This window comes from Scatophagus argus, chromosome 21 (genome assembly GCF_020382885.2).
Source record: "Scatophagus argus isolate fScaArg1 chromosome 21, fScaArg1.pri, whole genome shotgun sequence".
NCBI lineage: Eukaryota > Metazoa > Chordata > Actinopteri > Scatophagidae > Scatophagus > Scatophagus argus.
Genome location: NC_058513.1, coordinates 18,037,413 through 18,059,905, shown reverse-complemented (window position 1 = coordinate 18,059,905; position 22,493 = coordinate 18,037,413). Strand labels below are relative to the sequence as shown.

The following is a 22,493-nucleotide window of genomic DNA, read 5'->3' as shown; positions in this document are numbered from 1 at the left end:
AGGAAGCAGGAAATAAAAACACATGACTGAACCAAGATGAGAATCCAAACAGCAGCAGCAGTAATATCACGGTGTGGGTGGTGAGCACATGTTTATTTCAGGACGAGTCTGATCTTTATTCATAAAAAATGGTTTTAACAAATTTACAATTTCCTGTCAAGTTCTCCATAAGAATTCTTCTGTGAAGCAAAGTCCACCCAAGCACAAGTACACAGTTCAGGAGCAGTAACCCTCCAAAAGCAAGACTGCAAAGCGCACAAAACACAACACAAAAGAAAAGCTTGATTATTCTTATCCAACGAGTTGACTGAATTTTCCTGACCGGCCAGCACCTCTCGGAGCGAAATTACAGAAGGCACAAGCTGTTCGCACAGTCGGTCCAAGTGTTTGGCTAAACAACAAACATCCGACTTCTGTTACCGCTGCCTCAGAGTTAACTTCACGGCTCATCCGCCTCAGGACTCCAGGGCCCCTCAAAGACTACGCTGAAGCGCCTCAGGGATCATCGGCTTAACGGTCAACACTCCTGTCAACAGGATGAGCGAATCTCATCGGATGAGGCAGCGGACGCTCGCTCCCAATCGTCGTGGTCACAAAACACAAAGAAGCTACTGGTGATGTTCTGGATTGTTCTTATTGTCAACAAATCACGAAAAGACCAAAACCACCTAGGAATCTGTTACCTGTTCCCTCCTCACACTCACTCGAGCACCCGGCGAGGGTTTCGCCTGCTGCTGGAACCGCAGTAACGTCCGGTGAGAACCACACTGACCAGCTGCTGACAGTCACCACTTCAAACTCAATCCTCCAGTGTCTGTACTAACAAGGTGCTCTCTGCTATGTTTTGATTAAAAAAACAAACCAACAGACTCAGAAACACAAAGCAGACGGACCATCACAGACAATAAGAAAAATACGGAATAACAACAGCGGCTTTCGAACTCCCCAGCTGATGAGATTTCTACATATTTTATGACACAAAGTGGATGAAACTCATGACTTAAAAGAGTCAGACATCCTGTCAGTGTCTCACTAATTTCAAAGAAGTGAACAAGAAGATGATGATGAATTATTTTATGCCTGAGAACAAAACACTACAAGACACTTCAAGGTTAACACATGTTGAAATAATTCCTTCCTAGCAAAGTGCTTCTACTTCATTATGATGAGAGATGAATCAAGTCTCATCCACATAAAACACTCAGGAGTGCAGACACCTGGCAAACACACGCCTCCGTGAACGACAAAACAAACAGGAAGTGGAGAAAAGCCCTCGTCGTCCATAGACAACAAGAGCCGTAGATGGATGTTAAGGATGCAGGACGATCAGTGCACCTCGGCGGGATTAAAGCCCACGTTGGACTTTCTTTCTGTCCCCAAACAAAGTGTCCCAGGTGAGCTGGTTCTGCAGAGTGCAGCCTCCAGACGTCAGGTCGCAGGTGTGTCCCGCAGGACAGCAGCGCTTCGAGTCCGAGCAGCAGACAGCCTGACAACAGAGAAAACAGCAGTCAGTTAAAGACGCTCAGGAGTTTCAATCCTGAAGCTGCACAGGCTACTCTAAAAGGTGCTTCCTCAGCCTGCCTCAGCCTCAGACTAAGCTTTGAGATATAAAAATCACCACCCAGATTCAGGATTTTAAGTCGGTGTAACTCGTGTAGTTTCAGATATTTTATCTATTGTGTTGATTCTATAGTGCAGTCAGTTAAAGTCGTATCTGAGTTCAGGCATGTGAAGATGATCTGCTGTGTCTTCATAAGTCTCTGAGTAACCTTTAGACGTATGAGAGAACAACAGAAGGAAACAGAGCAGTGAATGAGCTCTCAGTGCTCAGTGAGGCAGAAAACCAGGAGCCTTCAGGTCATGTGACACACTGTTCACTGGTCACACATTCCCCAGAGTCGAGCCAGAAGAGCAAACGTTCCTGACCGCATCACCAAATCAAAGTTTCCTACAGGAAAACGACTGAACGTGCAGAGCTCAGTGTGAACGCACCGCGGGCGAGGGGCAGCAGGCCCACTCTGTGGCTGAGGCCCGACAGCACGTGTGTCGCTCGGAGCAGCGAAACCCCCCCGTGCTGTCACATGGTACGCCCACGTCGTCACCGGCGCCTGTGGCCTCAGAGCGTACCACTCTGATCTGAGGGAGGGTTTGGACGAGCGCGTCGCGGTTCTTCTTCTCACATGTTCCCGTGTGCATGTTGCAGGCGTAGCCCTGAGGACAGCAGTGCTCATGATCCTCACAGCAAACCGCCTGGAAAAAGACGAGAGAAGAAGAAGGATCTGTAATCTGATTGGAGCTTTTCATACTGCTGTCATTCACAGCTGAAGCAAGACCAAAGCCTTCATAACATTATAATAACACCAGACGTCCCGGAGCTCCCCTTGTTTTCAATGATTCTGTCATGTTTCATTTTAAAAGACGTTACGGTGGAATATTCCTGACACTCAGCACAAATTATCCCTTTTAACTACATTAAAAACTTATCAGGCAGGTTTAGCACAAACTTTAACCAAATCTCACGGAAATGGGCAAAAGAAAATGCAGATTAACACACGTTTCAGTGCAGTGACAGTCTGCAGTCAGGTGGTTCAAACCACCAAAGACGAAGGAAGGCCGGAGTCTCCTCATCGCACCACACACACCTCCACTTTCCAGCTCTTCTTCCAGTTATTTTTAATTACTCATCATATGCTGATTTAGGAACTGAGTTTTTACTTCAACGTTCTTCATCACTGCTGTCTTCTTCTGGATGAATAAACTGACTTGTGTTTGGAAAATAACCTTTTGAGGTAGATTCTTTGTTTACAGCATGATATTTTCTGTAAGGAGTTCTGTCTTCTGCACCCACGTGGGCTCAGATGAACGTAAATGGACTAAAAGGTTTCCTTCCTAACCGGAATCAGCGACCAACCCGTGTGATCGTACGGGAAGTCGGTGATGCACAGACCTTGACCAGAGGGCAGCAGCCCCACTCTCCTGTCGGCAGCTTGCAGCAGGTCGTCCCTGAAGCGCAGCTGCTCTTGTCGTCACATTTAACGTCCGTGACGGCGCCTGGCCGGGTCAGGGCGCTCACTTTGGTGAACCACGGTATGACGTGGGGTCCCTTCGAGCACGAGGACCGCTGAGGATCGCAGCTGTGCCCGCCGGGGCAGCAGTGGTCTCCATCTTGACAACAGACTGCCTGAGGAAGAGCAGAAACTCTGGATGGTCAGGAGCTCACGTCGTGGTTAGCGTGTGAGGCTGATGGAGACCACTCACCTCCGGCAGGGGGCAGCAGCCCCACCTGTGGGTCCTGTGCATGAAGCAGCAGGTTGTGTCCTTGGGGCAGCTGGTCTGGGCGTCACACATGTTCCCGGACGGATGAGTCGGACGGGAAACGGCCAGACCGGGCTCCTTCTGCAGCCAGGGCAGGCTGAGGCCGCCAGGCCTGTCGCAGGTCTGTTCAGCCACGTTACATCTGTAGCCTTTGGGGCAGCAGTGCTCGTGATCGTTACAGCACACGGCCTGGGAAGAACAAGAGCGAAGGGACTTCAACACGTGGAAGAGATTTCAAACAACGCGACCTGCAAATGTTTTGATCCTTCAGTAATCACTCAGTGACATCTCCATCTCCTCATCATTAACACGTCACGTGATGAGCAGCTGCTCTTTTCTCACTTTAAAGTCTCATTTCAAAGTTTTCTTTTGATTCCAAGATACTTTAAGGTTTGAGAGCTTCAATGATGTTAACTTTGTTTCCCATCAGTCATCTTGTTTCAGTTTGCTATAAATAAAAGCCTCAGCTGCCGTCGTCACGGAAAAGAAGGCAGTCAGAGGTGTGAACGCAGCGTGATTCACGCCTCGGGCTTCCGTCTTTACGTCAGGAGAATCAGAAAAACCTCACGTTATTCAAACTGGAAACATTCACACACAATGACATCCTGTAACATGAAGCATCTGAACAGTTGTATTAATGCTAAGCGTAACATTTGAAGCCACAGAGGAGCCATTTTGACGCAGATTTGTGAACACCAGTTGCTGAGGAGGCCCACAGTATGTCCTTCCAAGTATCAGCCGAGTCTTACCTCAAGAGAAAATCCAAAGGGAGACGACTTTCTGTGTGTGCAGCTGCTGCAGAGTCTTGTGCGACTCTGTAATGTTCTGGAATTAGTCTTAGTCTCAGCTGGAAAGCTGCTGTCGATTGGCTAACTTCCTGGAAAACTCTAAGAGACAGAGTGTTCGTCTCTGTCCTTCTGAAACCCTCCCTCTGACTTCCTGTATTACACTCTGTTTGTCTCCTACTGTAATCACAATATAATTTGATTTCAGCCATCAGTCAGCATCAGGAGCTTTCACATCACGCGATACAAAGAACGAAATGACGGTTGGACGCCGTCAAAAACAGTCATCAACGTTCCTGTCTGAAGCATCGCACAGAAAAGGTGAAGCTGGAGCCAATCAACAACCACGACTACAGCAGATCCTTCTGACCCAATGATGACTGCATCCTGTCCACAGATGTTAGTGGGTCCAGTGTGAAAGGAGTTTTATGGCTGAAACCCTCCAAGAACAAACACACCTGCAGCCCTCAGTGCTTCACACCTGGCCAGCGGGGGAACCTCCCCTCACTCAAGCCCCTCAGACTGTGAGGACTTACTGACCTGAGGTAAGGGGCAGCAGGCCCACAGTCCGGACTCCTTCTTACAGCAGGTGGTGCCGCCGGGACACATCGTCTGCTTGTCGCATTTCTGCCCGTGCACCTCCCAGGTCAGAGCCGACACCTTGGCCACCCAGCGGAGGGGCGGCAGGAACCCCGACGGGTCGTCACAAGTTTCCGCCTCCAGGTTGCACACTGTGCTGTGAGGACAGCAGTGGACGTGATCGTCGCAGCACACAGCCTGGCGAGATACGAGATTCATAAAGACTGACAGCCTGAAATCAAAGCTAGTTTAATACCCAAATATCTACTTTTGGATTTGTTTTTCACACTTTAAATAAGTATTTTAATATTTAGTTCAACAGGATGAAAAACTAGTGTTGTTTTACATGTCACTTAAACCACTAACAGCTGGACAGCACTGGTTTAAAATGGAATTTTATTTTAAGTTATGGAGGGTTAAGAGTGTTATTATTACCTTATTATGCACCTAAAAATGAACATGCAGCAATTCTGCTGTTCATCCTTTCATTAACTTATGAAACTGACATTTATTTATGAGAAATTTGCTAGACTTACAGGAGGGAAAGTTTACTTCTAAATGAATGAATTTCACTTTCATTGCCCGTCTCAACAGTGTGGTGTCTCCTGTCCTAAACCTACCTGAGGCAGGGGACAGCAGGCCCACTCTCCGCTCGCCGTCTTACAGCAGGTGGACTTCCCAGGACACGATGTGGATTTGTCACACCTGCTGTTGTCAGTCAGTAAGGGGAAGGCAGGAGTTTTGCTCATCCAGGACATCACGGCGCTGCCCGTGGGGTCATCACACGTGGAGGCTGCCAGGTTACAAACGGTGCCATGTGGACAGCAGTGCAGGTGGTCCTCACAACACACAGCCTACAGGGACGGCACGCAATCCTGGCATGTTTACGATTAAGCAACCAAAACCAAAAACACATTAAACCAAAATCTAATGAGTGCTTGTGCAGGAAAACCTCCTCCATGTTGACCTTCACTAATGGACAAAGAAACTGGAATATGTGCCAGGACTGAATGCAAGTCTGTTTCAGTTAGGGAGGAGATGAAGAGAGTGTGTGTGTGCGTGTGCGTCAGTACCTTTAGGAGTGGACAACAGGCCCATTCTCCCTCTTTGGATTTACAGCAGGTGTTTCCCTCAGCGCAGGCCACAGAGTCGTTGCAGGGAACAGCACCGACTGAAAGATGGACAAAAACTTTATTTATTAAGCGGATTAACTCGTCGTTCTCTTTGGTTGTGCCCACCAGTGAGGAGTAGGGATGTGCTCGATTAGTCGACGCGTCCTTCAAACATTGCTGCCCTCACTAGTCAAACCCTAGAAATGTTCCTTGGTTATTAAACTAAATGTTAACTAATTATTCCATAGAGACAGGAAGCGATTTCAGCGGCTTTAAGTTTAGACTCCGCAGCTACAGGACACATTTAAACGCATTTAAACATGACATCATTCACACTGAAACGTTGCATCTTCTTAGTCACATGATGCTTGATAAAAAACAGCTTGTGTTATTGATGTTAACTGCTGTGTCTACGATGCTACTGAAAGATGTGTTTAACTGTTTAACTTTTAGACAAGCTGACAAGACTATGTTTCAACACGCTGCCTCCTGACTTTTGCTCGGTCCTGCTGCCAGCTCCGTCACAGCAGCGGGGATCTTACTGGTCACGCTGGTCTCTCGCTGGGCTGACACACAGGTGCTGTGGGCCAAGTCGCACTGGGTGCCTGCAGGACAGCAGTGGGCGTGATCTGAACAACAGACGGCCTGAAAGAAAAGAGCAAAGGGTCTTAAAGAGTGTCGTATAGAGACAGGCTGAACGTATGCCGAAGTGGCACTTATTGTTTTGTGTTGGTTACATAAAGCGCAGAGCCAACAGCTCATTAACATGCAACTTTCACATCCATGGAACTTGTGCCTCTTCGTCAGATTCGTCAGCCTACTGATCACAAACAAACAAACTCATCCAAACGAGATCTGAACAGATGAGATGATTCTTCTGCCTTTATGCTCCACTTTGTTTTGGGTAAATACAAGCATAAAAATATCTTTACTAGTTGTCTAGTAGTTTTTAGTTTCTAGTTTCATTGAGTGCATCTTTCAGAATTATGTGCTCCTGGTTCCTTCCCCTTTTTCTTCCCTCGGTTTCCCACAGGATGAAAGATCCCACACTTGTGTCAACTCTAATAACACAACAGAATTAACCAGGGATTTGCGACTCTGTGGGCTCTCGACACACTGGGCCTTGCAGGTCTGACGTCCGTCCTCTCCAGCAGGCGAGTTTAGGTTACTCACATCAGGCATCGGACAGCAGCCATATGTGCCGTTGGCCATCTGGCAGCATGTGCTCTGGTCGGGACAGGCGGACTTCTTGTCTGGACATTCAACTGCCAGGAAGCAAGACCAGTCAGATCAGAGCTTGTCCCTTTCATCCGTGCTCACACTTTCACTTCCACAAACAGTCTGCTGCTCACCGTCATCGACTGCAGTGGCAATCCTCTTCAGCAGCGACACACGCGTCTCTCCGGACCGGCAGACTTCGTGCTCCAGGTCACATACTGTATTGGCGGGGCAACAGTGGATGTGATCGCTGCAGCACATGGCCTGGTTAAAACATCCAAACACAGACAGTGAAAACTTTTCCAGGCACACACAGTAAGAAACTCTGACAGCTTCGATCTCACACCGAAATGTGATAAAACCCACAACAACTTGTAAGGAGCTACTGCTGCATCCAAAGGACTCAAGCTGAAACACCCCCAGAACAGGCAGCAGAGCATTCAACCGACTTATTGTGAACCAGTGAATGTTTGGCATAATTTAAACAAACGACCAATATCAAATCCGTTGGTGACTAACGTATTAGCGCCAGAGTTTTACGTACCTCAGAGTAAGGACAGCAGCCGTAGTCTCCACTGGTTAGCTGGCAACATGTGAAGCTGTCTGGGCAGCTGGTTCTTCCATCAGGACAAGCCACTGACGCAGCCGTCGAAGCTGCAGAAACATGAAGACTGGCGGGCAGTTTCTTTAACATGGGGAAGAACTGCAGTGATGCAGAAACACATCTTGTGTGAGCAATATCACACTTTGTTCCCTCGGGGCAACAGTGGAGCTTATCCTCACAACACACCGCCTGCAGAGAGAAGAACACAAATTCACACAGTCAGGGACCGTCTTCAGTCGAGGACGGTCAACGGCAGGTGAGGGGAAAGCCCAGACCCTCGACTTGAATGATATCAGTGGGAGACAATTACAAATGGCTAACAAAAAACAGATATTAAACTGTGAAAATATGCATTTTTGTGGATAAATACTCGTCAAATGTGCAAATAAACCTGCTTTACTCAAATTAAACATCTTTCTTCAACCTGAGCACTGAGACCTTTAGTTCCCTGAGCTGAGCATCTTCTTAGATTTGATTATTGATTTTTGAAAAAAATAAAAACAACATATCTGATCTGCTGGTCAGGTTCTCAGAGAAACAAAACACTTTTGATTTGAAAAGTTATTGTGAGCCTCAGAGTGCTCTTCTTGTGTGTGTTTGACACGCTGACCATCAGACCATGTGATATGTTGGTGTAAAGAGCTCGGGGATGAGAGCTCTTGTTTGTCACCTTGGCTAATGGACAGCAGCCCCAGGAGCCGTCCAGAAGCTGGCAGCAAGTGGTGTCATCCGGACACTCGGACTCCTGATCCGGACAAATGACTGCCTTCACTCTCTCGCCGAGCTGGAGCCATCATCCATCACAGCCAGCGCATACCAACGACGGCACGGACAAAAGAGACCAAACACCAACAGGTCACTGACACGACTTTGTTTACTTGTTAAACATAATACAGTCATAGTTAAAGTTTTAAGCTTCTTTTTCTACAAATATAATCAGATAAATGCCAGTTGATACACAGATATTTACTTCAGTTCTATCAACAGACAGTTACAACAAGACTAAAATTGAAAGCAACGTTCAGTTCACGGCAAACTTCAAACAAAAAATATAAATAAAAATAACCCATAACGGCTGTTAAACTGTTTTCTTTCTCTTACTTCTTTGAACAGTCTGAATGCTGTTTGTATGAGATATCGGTGAAGAACGATAAGAATGAACAAAGCGTCAATGCAGCAGATCTAATGGTGACAAACGTGTCTTAACTACATCCTTGACAAAGTTGAGAAAATAATAAATAATAATAAATAATAATAAATGGTTGCTTTAGCTTTACGCTCCAGTCACTGCAGTGCAAAGGTCTGCAAACAGCCCAAAAGTCTGATGAGCTCAGAAATCAGTAACTTGACAAACTACCAGAGGGACGAGCAGGGCCTGTTTGGCAGGAACTCGTCTCATCCAAGGCAGGGAAACGGTCTTGTTGACACATTTGGCGTGGACGAGATCACACACCGTCCCCTCGTAGCAGCAGTGGAGGTGGTCTGAACAACACTCGGCCTGCAGATGACAAAAGTTTAACCGACACACACTACAGAGCTGCTTGAACAAGATGAAACCCTGACGCAGAATGAGGTTCTGCAGGACAGTCGGGTTCTTCTGCGCACATTCAAGCTTGAGTGTTCAGGTGGGAGGGGCTTAGCGGTACGACACGTCTCACGAGACGGAGAGGGCGAAGGTTTTACATCATGTATGTTCAAAACATGGATGCTGAGTCATTCAGTAACACAACACTGTGACTGCAATGAGTACTTCTGATACATGAAGTACATTTTACTGCCAATACTTGTGTACTTAAGTGAGATTTTGAATGCAGGACTTTCAATTGTAATGAAGTACTGGTTAAGATTGTATCGGTGCAGCTGGTGTAGGCGGAGCTAATTTGACTCCTTAATACAACGCAGGGCAGCTTCACGGATGACAGCGTGAAGGCAGACAGAGTGTTAACTCACGTGAGGTAGCGGACAGCAGCCGTATCCTCCCTCAATGTTCTTGCAGCAGGTGTTTTTGTCCTCGCACATGCCGCCGTCAGGACAGACCAACGCCGTGCTCAGGCCCAGCAGAGCCAGAAGACACAGGATCCCCATCTGCAGAGTCTGCTCACATGGACAGGAAGAGGCTGTCAGCAGTGCAGGACAATTCAATCCGGTCCTGAACTGCTGTTAACAAATTCTACTCGGTTTCTGTTTCTCCCAGGCTGAGAGGAACCACCAAATCAGAGCGGTGAAGGATAACAAAGGTAACAAAAAGGTGCTCAGTTCAGTACGCATTCCAGCTGATAAAGTGGATTTCAACACTGAACCACCAGATCCACACTGCAAAGTTCATGTCCCTTTAATGCAGTTACGGCACTGATATCTTAGTCATTTAATATCAGAAACAACAACAACACAGGCTTTGCACATTACTGGCAATGCCACCTACACCATAATGCTGTTAAATCCAGGAACTCCTGGAACTCTTGTCACCTGCACTATCGCTGCTCTGCTGTATGTTGAGGTTGTTGTATACTGACATATACTGCCATATATATTTATTTTTATACTTTATTATTATTTTTTGTACTTTATTGTTTACATTTCTGTACTTTATCGTTTACTTTATTGCTGTGTGCACTTTATGGGAAAGCGGAAATCTCGTTGTACCTGTACAATGACAATAAAAGCTTTCTATTCTATTCTATTCTACAATGTCAAACATCAAGCTGAGCTGTTGTCCCTCCAGCACTCATGTAGTGTTCTGACAATAAACAAAACAACAAATCATAACATTTCAGCAGTCAAATCCAGAGAAACTTTGTCATTTCTGCTTGAGAGCTTGATGAAACAATGAATCAACAACCAAATTGCTGCCATTGATTTTCTTTTGATGGACCAATTGATTCATCAGCTGATCATCAATTTGTTGTCCAGTAGCTGCTCTTTCAACAAGGTCTGTTGATTAAGAAGATAAAGCAGAACTGTGGCAGCCGATAACTTACTGCACACAGCGGAGTGTGTGACGGGCCGTCTGACGGCAGTACAGAAAATAAAAATAACCAAAACAAACAATAAAAAGTCCAACCCAGTGTCCTACAATCCAAGGACACGTCTTCATCAACAGTTCAAAACCCTAATGTATTCAATTTCCTATTATATTAAACTGATATATATTAAAGCAGCAGATCCACCAAGTGGAGAAGCACACACACACTCTCTCTCTCTCTCTCTGTCCTCACCTGAGCAGTCTGTGATCATTTACCTTCAGCAGGCCGTGACAGGAATATTGGAAATAAATATACGCGCAGTAACCTAAGGAGTTAGTTCACTTTAATTCAGCTAAGCATGAATCAGAGTTACAAAGCCGCAGTTCGTACAAAATATTAACTAAAATCAGCTATCAGAAAAGTCCAGAAACCACGGTGACTAGTCTCACTCAGCTTGTGTGGCTGTGAAAAAAGTGACAAACTAAGCCGCACGCATCAAATCCCCGCATGCACAGCAGCTAATGTTTTGATGGTGTGTTACCATGATCAGCAGGTGATCAGCAGGTGATCAGCAGGCACGATGAGCTCAGTCGTTATGAAGAAAAGGCACAGTGCAGCATACTCCTCTTACAGCCTGAAGAACAGAAAAAACGACATCAGTCGCGATGATACTGCGGGAAAAACACTGAGCAGTGTTGTGATGAACGTTAGAAAACTTGACACGAAACAAAACATAACTTTTAGCTAACGCTAGCTGACATTAGCGAGCAAGCTAACGTCAGACGAGCGGCTTTCTGAAACGAGCTAATCCAGACAGAAGAATTTAGCTTAGCAGGCTAGGTGGCTAACAATGAAGCTAGCAGGTTTGAATGACTCTCGTTTTTGTCTGTGTGCAAACCGGACGTTGTGTTTTCCTACCTGGCAGGTTTGATACGCTTAGCCCAACTACTCACATATAGGGTCGTGTTTTCACAAACAAAGCAGGGGTGCCCGTTGCTATTTTTCACTCGCAATTTAATAATCACGTGACGCACACTCACGTGATTCTGCGGCGTGACGTTAAAGGGATATTACAACGCAGTTAACACGAGGCGTGATGGACAGCCGTGGTTGGGATGCCGTTTGTGAGGACGCCATTAAGCGACTGTGGAGAAAGTCAGGTGACGGCCGGGTATCAGGCTCAACAATCACGTAACTTTCTGCAGAGTCGCCGGAAACGTCCCGAGCACAGCAACATAGTGAGACAATAAATACAGGAAGACCCCGTCACACACTTTTAAAGGGCCATACACAGTGGTGGAGAGTGACGCAGTACATTCATTCAGGTGCTGCATCTAAGTAGAGTTTTGAACACTTGTACATTACTTGAGTATTTCCACTTTACGCCACTTCATACTTCTAACTCCTCTACATAAACATTTTACATTTTGCTTCATTGTGTTTATTTACTTACAGATACTAGCTACTTTTTACATAAAAAACTATGATATGCTTATATGATGTGGCTCTACACTCACAAATATAACATGAAAGAGCTCCAATATTCGATAAGACTATACATGTCTAGTGTGTGTGTGTGTACATACACTGAGACATGTATGTGGTGGATTTTGAGTAACAACACATAACTATTGTCTCTATCAAAATAAAGTCACAGATGCTGAGCGACCGTGGGAACAAATTTATTTCTATTTTGTCTCATGTACAGAAAGAATCAATTTACAGTTTACAAACAACTGACCAGGTTTATGAAGCAATTAAATGATTTACGGCACAGAATGATGGCCTACAGTTCAATCCTCCTCACCTTCACACGTATTGTACTCAAAATCAAAAATCCAGCAAAGCAGTTCACCGGGTTTAACGTGTCCAGCTGTGACTAAATACTTGGTGTCCAAACACAAGTTCACAAAATCTACCAGGAAAAAACAGATTTTCTCATGTAAAAGAAAAACAAGCAAGGAAAGCCACGAATGCACAACCCATAATAATTGTCTATCTGGTCCAAAAAACGTACATTTACAGCAGAGGACACGACAGGTCAGTAGGAATCGTTTCACGGTTCTTCAGACTTTGAATTACATCACATTTTCAGTTTGCACTGTAGGCTACTGACACGGGCGTATGAACAGCAAGCAAATGGTGAAAAGGACCAACAAGCCAGCATGATTTTTGTACAGCCTTCAAGATTTTTCACTTCATAATCAACCTGTTACTTTGCAAAAACAAGAAACATTACCCTCTCCGAGCTTTCTAAACTGGTGAGCTTTCACGGATCTGCTAGATGAAAGAATTAAGTTCACAGTTGCTGATGCGTCATAGGCAGTGGTGATACTAGTAACAGCGTGAGCGTGTTGGTCAGTATGTTATTGTTGTAAACATTTACGACCGGAAGTGAATTTTGTTAGGTCTGGATTAAGGGAAAAGTCAGTGTATCTTCATGTAACCAAGTTCGTTTGGCAACACAACTCAATGCGTCAGTGCATCACATTTTGTGCCAAACATCCTGGATCGTTTCAAAAAAGGTTTCGTTAAAAACACCCTATTCTACATGTTACATGCACATCGTATACACATAAAATCTCATATAGTTCATCATACCATTTACAAGTTTGGTGAAAAAAGAGGATAGATACAAGAAATTAAGATATTCAAGGACACGTTAGCCGCAAGAAAAGTCCCGGTTTTGGCAGGCATGCTCCCCAGAGTGACGCGTGTTGTTCTTACCACAATGCAGTGTGCTTATTCGTGACTGCCCCTCTCGACAGCTGAGTTTAGGTGACATCTAACTGCATTAAAAAGGGACCTGCATGCCTATCACTCGATCCTCTGTGAAAGAAGGCACTTACAGGAGAGGAGTGGTACTGGCCCTGTCTACAAACAACCCCAGTAGATCTTAGTAGAATACTAAAGAGGTAAGTCTTCAAGTAAAGAGATGTTTTTGCTCAGCCGCATCTGTTTAGACTTACCCACGTTTCTAGGCGATTTGGGGTTGTCTACACAGGAGAACTGTGGGGGGCTTTGGGTGCCTTCAGTTTATTTCATACATTCATACTGTATGCATGCAACCTTTCCATACCAAACGGTCTTTCAAATGTCTGGGATTCTATTTACACAACAGAAAGCGTCTTTGTCAACAACAGGAGAAAGGCTGAAATACAAAATTTTGGCAGAATTTCAGATCACTGCGATAAATTAATGAGGGGGAGGATGACAGACTCGAAGATGATGCTCAACATTTTAAATCATTGCTATTTCAATAAGTAATCTGAACACATGAACACAGCACAGGAGGAAGAGGAAATCCAGAACATCCCTGAAGGAGCAAAATGCAAGTTGCACATTGGACTTCATAGGTTGCATTATCCGTTCACAGGGGCTTGAGAGAAATCTGTTAAACTTCCCAACATATTCAAGCTTTGGGAAACTGTTTTGCTTTAAAGAAAAACTTAATCAGTAATCAGTATAATCAGTAATAATCAATCAGAGTCACAGGTGCACATTTTCTACCATCAATATCAGCCTTTGTATGGTCCAAGTCCAAGGAAAGAAATCTAATTCGCCTAAACACCCATCAGTCCCCTAAAAAATGTCATCCTCTTCCAAATACTTGGTAGGTATCAATCAATCAATTATCAAATTGTTAGTAAGTGCTTTATTCTTATATTTTGCTCTACAAAATGGCTATTTCCACAGTCAGTGTATGCAATGGCTCAGACGATGGTTCAGTGATGTGATAGGTGACAGAGTTCACAATAAACTGGACAGGTTTCTGGATACAATAGATCATCTCAGTGGAAACCAGTAAGACTGACTGACAGTGAGACTACGAGAGCAATCAGAAAGTGCAAAAGCACCTCACCAGGAACACAAAGGTCAAACAACAACCTGATAATGGACCAGCGAAGCATGGTTGTGCTTATTGTGATCTCTCTCTGCGAAACCACCACTTTCCTTCCATGTTTGATGTGGGAAGCTTCCCCTTTGAAGATTATTAGAAGGTCCAGTGCTCAGTAAGTTCGAAAAGCTCACTTCCTGGGGTGGAAGACCATCAGAGGCCTGTCTTCAATCTTCTGCCAGGGGCTCTTCTTGTTCTCGTCTTTGTCGTCGGGATCGTCCTCGGGGCTGGTCATCGAGTCGCGGCGGTTCTCGCTGTTGCTGCTGCGGCTGCTATTCACTCGGCTGCGTCCTCTTCTCGGGATGGTGGATCCTCGCGAGGATGGACCCTCATCAAGAAGAGGTGTGAGGGAGTTCTCCTCGGGTGAGACGGGGCGTCCTTCGCTGCTGCTGGGCTCGCTGTGGTCAGGGTAGGCCAGCTTGGAGTAACTCTTCCCACCACCACTAACAACGTGCCCCTTCCGTCCTCCTGTTCCCCAGCGCTCATCTTTTCCCTTCCGGTTGGCTGCTGACTTGCGTTCTTGGGCCTCCAGAGGTGGTTCAAGGTTGACGTCTCGGGCTGTGCTGCTGGGACCACCTAGGAATCCACTGCCACCTCCGCCTCCACCACTCAGATCATTCCCAACATCTATGTAGGAGTGGCGCACATGAGCATTAGCACGTCCATCCAGGGAGATGAACCACGCCCTCGGGTGCTGTTTGACACCCAGCTCCAGTAGCTTCTTCTCAGTCAAAGCCTGCAGTTCCCCGTTCATCTGAGCCATGGTGGAATCGTTGAAGAGCACAGGGATGGTCACAGGTCCACCAGAGGAGTCGGACGCCCAGCTCGGCTCCTCAGAGTCGTCGCCTTGGGATCCACCTTGCTGCTGTTGGCCTTGTTTCTGGGAATGGTGGTGATGATGCTGCTGGCCCCCTCCCATCTGTGTACCATCCTTGTCTTGATCTTTCTGATCTTTGCCATCTTTACCAGAAAACTCTGAGGGCAGGCGCATATAGTGAGCTGGGATGACCAGGGTTGGCACCATGCTCCGGTACATGTTGTCTTTCATCTGGTCAATGGAGCTGCAAAAGATGATCTGACCTGGTTGGGTGTTGAGGGAAGTGGGTCTGGCAAGACTGTCCGCAGCTGCTGCTGAATATTCAGGAGGTTTGTCAGACTGGCTTGGCACGTAGCCCTGGAAGCGAGGCGGGGATGGGGGATCAGAGGAATATCCTCGATTGTCGTTGGCATTGTGGTGTCGGAGATATTCAGACTCTTTGCCCTCCATGGGGCTGTAGCTTCGGTTGTAGTCTTCATGCAGCAAAGGGTTGTCCAGGTTGTTGGTCTCTGTGGCACGTGTGACCTTCATGGGGAAGCTTTCACCCCGCTGCGGACCTGATGCATTTTTACCCTTCGCGTGTCGCAGCATGTGAGCTGGAACATGCTTGGTTAAGTCCTCCCTTGAACTCTGGTAGTCTCGAGATGGGGACATGTCAGATTTGTCATTAGAGGGGCCAGACTCACCATGGCCTCCACAGATCAGATTTAGGCGTGAAGTGGATGTACCCTGGTCTCTCTTAGCACCGTTTAGATTGGATGTGAGGGGTTTCCCTTGCTGCCGACGAGGTTTTAAACACTTTCGCCTAAAAAGGTAAGCAGACACCGAAGGTCAGAAATGAAACAAACACCTGGGGGTTACAGGAGAAGTCTGATCTAATGACAGTCGGAAATTAAACCTACATTCACATAGAGCAATTATCACCACCAAATTCACTGCTAATGCTCTGTCATTTTCTGCTATTGATAGAAACCTAAAACTGAGACCTGCGTCTATGCTCCCCACACCTGCAGTAGTAGAGCAGCACACAGAGCAGGATGAGAACCAGCAGGGCCAGCGAGCCCAGGATGGAAAGCAGGAACAGGGTGTGGTAAGTGGTGATGTCCCTCAAGCCTGGATGAGACAAACCCAATCCTGTGAGATAAGTCAGAAAGAAGTATAATAATCACCTTTTTATTGTTATGTGATTGACTGGTTTCAGTCAAAAATTGTATAAATGTGATGCTTCTGTCACAACAGCAAGCAATTTCAGCAGCTATTTCTCCAAAGAGAGCATCAGTGCGGAGGGTGAGACGAGTACCTGAAGATGAAGGGAAAGCGGCTAACCAGTATCCCATCTGAGGGACCACGACGTTCCAGACAAACTGTGGGCCGTCCTTTTTGATGTAGCCCGTCCCGTTCCTGACCCACAGTCCTAGAAAATGTTTATCGCTGTCATTACATGAGCTGCTGGGACTCGGAATACATTCACAAGAAGATCTAACACTTCAGACAGAAAATACAACAGCACTGCCAACTCTAGAGCCCAGCAGTGCTGTAGCACATGCGATAATCCATGTTTCCCTTACCCGTCTTAGGCTGATACAGCCAAGCAGGTACACTTGTGGCCATCCTGTTGCGGGTGTCGGATGGCAGTGGCACAGAGATGTGGATTGGATCTGAGACCTGGATTGCACTGCCATCTTTGTCAAACAGCTGAATGCTGACCACAGCCAAAGCTGTCAAGTCTGTCCATCCCGTTTCTGCACCTGAAGAGGAAAAGTCTGACATCAGCTTCAGCAATGATGAAATATGGCTCAGATTCTTCCTCAACAAAACCAGATCTTTATGGATCAGTGCGCATGTGTCGATACGTGTGCAGCCTGTCCCAGACGCTCCCAACATTTACAGAATTTCCTCTCGGGGATAAATAAAGGAATCCTGATTCTGATTCTGATTCAGATCTGGCTTCAAAAAAACAAAGGCGCCTCAACCTAATCAGGAAAAACAGCCCCAGATGTCCCAGTTCAGTACACAGAAGTGTGTGTCTGCATACTTTTGGCCATACAGTAGATCATTTTGATTCCTGAGACAAACGCCGACCTGAGCTGTTGCTCTCCTGGCCCAGGAGAAACGGGAAACCTCCGATCTCGTACTGAGTCCTGGCTGTGGTCAGCGCAGCAGACAGCGCCGTGTAGTTGGAGTTGGGCGGCAGCTGAAGGGACTTCCTCTGGAGCTGCACCAGCGGCTGGTTACGAGCTCCTGCAGAGAAGCAATCACACACACCCCCAAGTCTGTAAATCCTACAACCACCATGTGTAATATCTCATTTTAACCTCTCGTGGCATTTTAGTTACAGATATGAGGTGGTTGTGTCTGAGCTGTGTTGGTAAAAATAAATAAATAAATAAATAACTGCTGCAGCTGTTGCTATGGTGACAGTGGCAGCAAATAACAGCATCATCTAAATGTGAAGCAGTGGAGGCCTGAACAGATGTGGTGGAGAGGGGAGGGATGTTACTGCTGGAGACAGACGAATTTAAGATGAGATGGCAGAATTTAATTGTTGTTGAACTGAGTTTCCCATGTGACCAAAATAGGAATATCACTACCTTGGATCCTAGCCAATTATCCTTCATAAATTCAAGGTATGACAGGAAAAGAGAGCACGGGTGCCTTATTGTCAAATATCCTGGTTTCTTCAGAGAAAATGTGTTATTTTCTTTACCTGGTGACCCAGACAACACCTGCAGGACGTCATCGTACAGAATAAGAGTTCCTGGCCTCTGAACGAGGAGGTACAAACTGACTGATGCGTACACTAAAAAAGAGACACAGCAGACAACACAGAGACAACGTTTCTGCAAGTTTAACGAGGATGTTTCACCGTCACACCAGACCAAAGTACAACATCGTCACAACTTAGCTGCTTGATACAGTCAGCAGACGGTTGCTCTTCATGCTTAATCAACTGTATTTTCTTCCCGGGTGACTTACAGGGGATGCGGCTGGAGTGCCAGGGCACAGAGTTGGTGACGTAGTCCTGTTTGGAGGCTGTGATGATGACCCACGTTCCTGTGCGGTACAGGAAACTGACTCTCAGGACGCCATCGCTGCCGGCCTTGCTGGACGCCAAGATGGTCTGATTGCCGTGGACTTTGACCTGAGCGTCCGCCAACGGTGACAGGTCGCTGTTGTCGAACACCTGGACTTTTATTTGCACCTCTGTGAGAGCAGAACGACAGAGAGTAATCTAATGTGACGTAATTTAATGTAGAGTTGAAATAAAAAATCCATTTGTGAGGAGAAAAAAAATTATTCTGCAAAAATTTAAATGATTGATTATTCATTTAAAGTTTTTTTTAAATAAATGCATTGGTTTTATATTCTTAAACAGTATTTGCTACTTTTTGAGTTTTGAACTGAAGTAACTTGAATAATTCAACATTCAAGAAATATGTTTATAGACAAGAATGCAATTCAACAACATGAATTCATCGAAGTTTTCAATATTAAATGAAAAATGAATGCATATTTGCTTGGATATAAACGGATATAAAACTGAGACAATCAACTTTGTCTCTAGTTTAATTTTTGGCTAATTGTCTGTATTTGCCTTCTGTCATCTAATTCCACTTAAAAGTAGAGCTTTATGATGTACTCGATCAGTCAGGTTACACTGTAGTATTAAAGCAGTAATTACACAACATTGTTACGCAACAGCGTAATGATCTGGTCTAACATGACCCCCAAAAGTGACAGGAAGTTAGCATGAAACAACAAGCAGCTGATCCCACACTGTGTCAACCTGGTCTGACACCGCGAGGTAGAAAGCAACATGGAGGTCAGCGTTTGCTTCACGTCTCCCAGACCTTCTGCTGCACACAAATCGGCCCCAGTGGTGCTGTCATCACAGACACACCCATCATAAATCCATGGCTTCATCCTCCCGTGTTTCTCAGCCCCAGAACATTTTGTTTCTCGTCTTGCCTCTTGGACAGCGCGGATGTGGGTCACGCCGGGGATGTTTCCATGGATACACGCTGACTCTCCAAAAGCTGGCCGGCTCGTTGTTCGGCTCGGCTGCCTGTGGCACTGTGAGCTGTCGCCCTGCGAAACCCTGCAGGCCTCAGGTCGCTTCTCAACGTCTCACTAATGGCTGCATTCAGATAAAACGAGCATGTATGTGTGTGTGTGTAAACGCTGTCGTCCATTACTGTAATTGGTTCAATAAAGGCTCCCTTGTGTGTGTGGAGAGGATTTCCTCCGTCTGTGGAACACTTGAAGCAGCTCTTTGACAGAAACACTGAGAGTCACGGTGTCACAGCGAGGGTCTGGGAATTTTCACTCGCTCCAAGGACTTGAATTCAAGTTCAGCTGAGTGAAGCCTCCAAAAACTCAGTGGACCCACTTCTTCAGGCGAGATTAATCTGCGTCACTTAAATTAAGACGAAATCTGATGTTTTGTGAGAATTTAGTCATTTAGCTCGAAAGTTTTTCCCTTTTTTAAAAACATTAAAGGGTCTTTTAACTACCACAACCATCAGATGATTTTGATTTGGTTTAAAAAATGTCAGCAAAGACTGAAATGTTTCCCAGAACTAAAAGTGGCCCCCTAAATTCAGCCCACTATCACAGAAAACCAGCACATATTCACCTCTGACCGCCTGGAAGTCGTCAATCTTTGGCCTTCGTTTTTAAAAAAACGACTTTAATGATTCATTGATTACCAGAACAGTTGCAAACTGATTAAGCTGTAAAACACAAATGTCCTGCTGGGGGGCAGATTTCTTTTGACGATAACTGCTTCACAACATCCTGTGAATTGCAGCAGGTTTAAAGAGGTGCTGAGCCATCCCACAACACACCCGAGGTGTCATTTAACTAACGGTTCAATCAGTCCAGAAGCAGCTGGGGAGCAAAAGTGATTACTGTTTCACCTAAATTAGTTTCAAGAACATGAAGAGGTCCAAAAACTGCTCCGTAGTCAGTGTTGGAAGAGCCTTGACTTAAGTAAAGTAACAATACCACAATGTAGAAATACTTGATTGCCAGTAGAAGTCTGAAACTTATTATATTATATAAGGCAACTATTAGTAGCAAAATGTACTTTGAGTATCAAAAGTAAAACGACTCATACCAAAACCTAGACCCCATCACTAATATTAGATGGTAATGAGAGCTCCCCAAAAGTGGTAGAAGTGCTTTTAATGAGTTATTTGATGCTATAAAAAAGGGGCTGAAACATCATGATTGACGGCTGAACGCTGCTCCTGATTGGGTCAGATGGATGTGTGGGCAGGAACTCGAGTCCGTGGCTCCACCTCCCAATCACTACTGCACAGACTTTGGCTCCAAATGACATCACCAGAACAAGATGGCCGCGCTGGGATATTCTGGCTTCACTGTGAGGACGCGTCGGCCATCTTAATATTTGTCGGCGGTTAATACTGAAGTGTTAATGTGTGAGCAGCGTGTTCATATTGTAGTGGCGACGCTAATTTCAGGAATACAGATCACATTTTAAAAGCCGATCTTTGTAAAATGTTCATCTGTAAAGTAAAAGTAAAAGAAGATGTAAAAATACTCCATTACAAGTGAAAGTCCTGCAGCTGTAAGCACAGTACACAAAGCACCAAAAGTGAGGGCTCAGTCAGTTTTATTATTATATCAGTGTTATATTTATTAATAATGCTGCAGCTTGTGAGCAGAATTTAAATCATTTGATCACCACGACTTCTTATTGTTGAGTACTTTAATCTACAGTACTTCACAATGTATTTGTTGGTGGTAGGCTAAGTTTGGTTAAGGCTAAGTTTAAAATGTTAACCTGCAGCAGCTGTCAGGTACATGTAGTGACCCTTTGAAAATGTACCACAGCACAACTACAAAGCAGGGTAAATAAACAGTACAAGTACCTCAACACTGTACTCGAGTAAATGCAGTACAAGTTACCACCCAGCACAGTTTAAAATAGCGTGAAGCATTCATAATGCAATGAAGTTACATAACGGCGGGGCTTGAAGGCTGCCGTAGCTTCAGTATTTAACAGGAGATGTTTGTTTCTCTTCTGTGTGTGTGTGTGTGTGTGTGTGTGCTGGTTCAGTGACTGACGTGTTCTGGTCCTGAGGCCATCCTGTCCTCACTGTCATGACTGTGCAAAGCGCGCACACACACACACACACACACACACACGAAGGCCTGGCACACTTAAGGCCGAACACAATCTGCACTCAGATCAGATTCTGTCCTGCACCGGAGCACAATAAGACCAGCGTGGCCCTCCCTGCGTGTCACACCACCTCTCGGGTAATAACGAACAGCAACCCGACGCTTTCGAGGCGATACAGGCTGAAAACAATCCTCTAAAAGCCACCTCCTCTCGGGCAGCATGAGATCAGAGCGACCGTTTGTCGACAAAAGCCATAAAAATGCAACCACTCCCATCTGCTCATTGTGCTGCATCCCCCCGTTAGGCGAGCTTACCAAATGCTCCCTGATCTGGAAGAGATTTGGCCAGCGCCTCCCAAACCGCGCAGATCGACGCGAACAGGAGCAGACGACAGATGCAGTTGTCCGGCATCCTTGCAGCTACATCTCTAGTCCCAGCTCGGCGGCCTTGTGTCCATGTCCTCCCGGCCGTCTGAGAGCCGCTCACTGCTCGCACACAGCGCGGATGCCGGGCTCTGAATGGAGATGCTGCCGTCTGTGCGGGGGCTTCGCCTTGTTTTTATTGTCTGAGGCGGAGGGAAAAGGAGTCCAACGTTTCCCTCTGCTGCTGTCGGGAGGAACAGCGACTCTCAGTCCGCACAGCCGCGCTCCGAGCGCGCACAGCACGCGACTCGCTCCAACACGTTTGGGCGCGCGCGCGGAGACCAACAGCAGCACTACAGTGTACAAGTACTCTGTTACGAGTAAAAGTCATGCATCTAAATTTTCACTCGCGTACAAAAGTGCGTCAAATAAAGTAAAGTAAAGGAGTTTCTTTCGCACATCTGCCTATTGTTTTGTGTTTATGTGTTTATTTTATTTGTTTGTGTTATTTCTGCATTGTGTGCGTTTATTACACGCTATGCACACATATTGTGCATAATATACGTTTTGTCTTTATGTCGATTTGTGTACTTGTGCTATGTACGTCTGCACAGTCCATTCATAGAATCTGAGGTGTTTTAATGAGTGCATTGTAGCTGCTGCAAAGTACATTTACTCAAGTACTGTGT

At 45.8% G+C, this 22,493-nt stretch overlaps 2 protein-coding genes across 4 annotated transcripts; both read right to left on the bottom strand.

Moving 5' to 3' along the window:
- Positions 1-1,059: 1,059 nt before the first annotated feature.
- On the bottom strand, positions 1,060-11,729 carry grnb (granulin b). Of its 3 annotated transcripts, XM_046376584.1 has the most exons (16): positions 11,495-11,729; positions 11,118-11,210; positions 9,564-9,707; positions 8,971-9,111; positions 8,284-8,397; positions 7,554-7,802; positions 7,144-7,273; positions 6,965-7,056; positions 6,334-6,436; positions 5,753-5,850; positions 5,300-5,533; positions 4,641-4,877; positions 3,259-3,504; positions 2,948-3,181; positions 1,993-2,250; positions 1,060-1,486 (listed from the first exon to the last, which is right to left on the bottom strand). In XM_046376584.1, exons 2-16 carry the CDS (start codon positions 11,118-11,120, stop codon positions 1,346-1,348), a joined length of 2,424 nt encoding a protein of 807 aa, XP_046232540.1. In that variant the 5' UTR covers positions 11,121-11,210; positions 11,495-11,729; the 3' UTR covers positions 1,060-1,345. The 3 variants fall into 3 exon arrangements, with proteins under 3 accessions (XP_046232540.1, XP_046232541.1, XP_046232542.1); XM_046376585.1 differs by lacking the exon at positions 1,993-2,250; XM_046376586.1 differs by lacking the exons at positions 2,948-3,181; positions 3,259-3,504.
- Positions 11,730-12,242: 513 nt separating this feature from the next.
- Positions 12,243-22,115, bottom strand: LOC124052391 (protein FAM171A2). Its single transcript, XM_046376583.1, has 8 exons — positions 21,757-22,115; positions 18,268-18,495; positions 17,999-18,091; positions 17,374-17,532; positions 16,860-17,039; positions 16,592-16,705; positions 16,299-16,425; positions 12,243-16,096 (listed from the first exon to the last, which is right to left on the bottom strand). Exons 1-8 carry the CDS (start codon positions 21,851-21,853, stop codon positions 14,605-14,607), a joined length of 2,490 nt encoding a protein of 829 aa, XP_046232539.1. The 5' UTR covers positions 21,854-22,115; the 3' UTR covers positions 12,243-14,604.
- Positions 22,116-22,493: the final 378 nt, after the last annotated feature.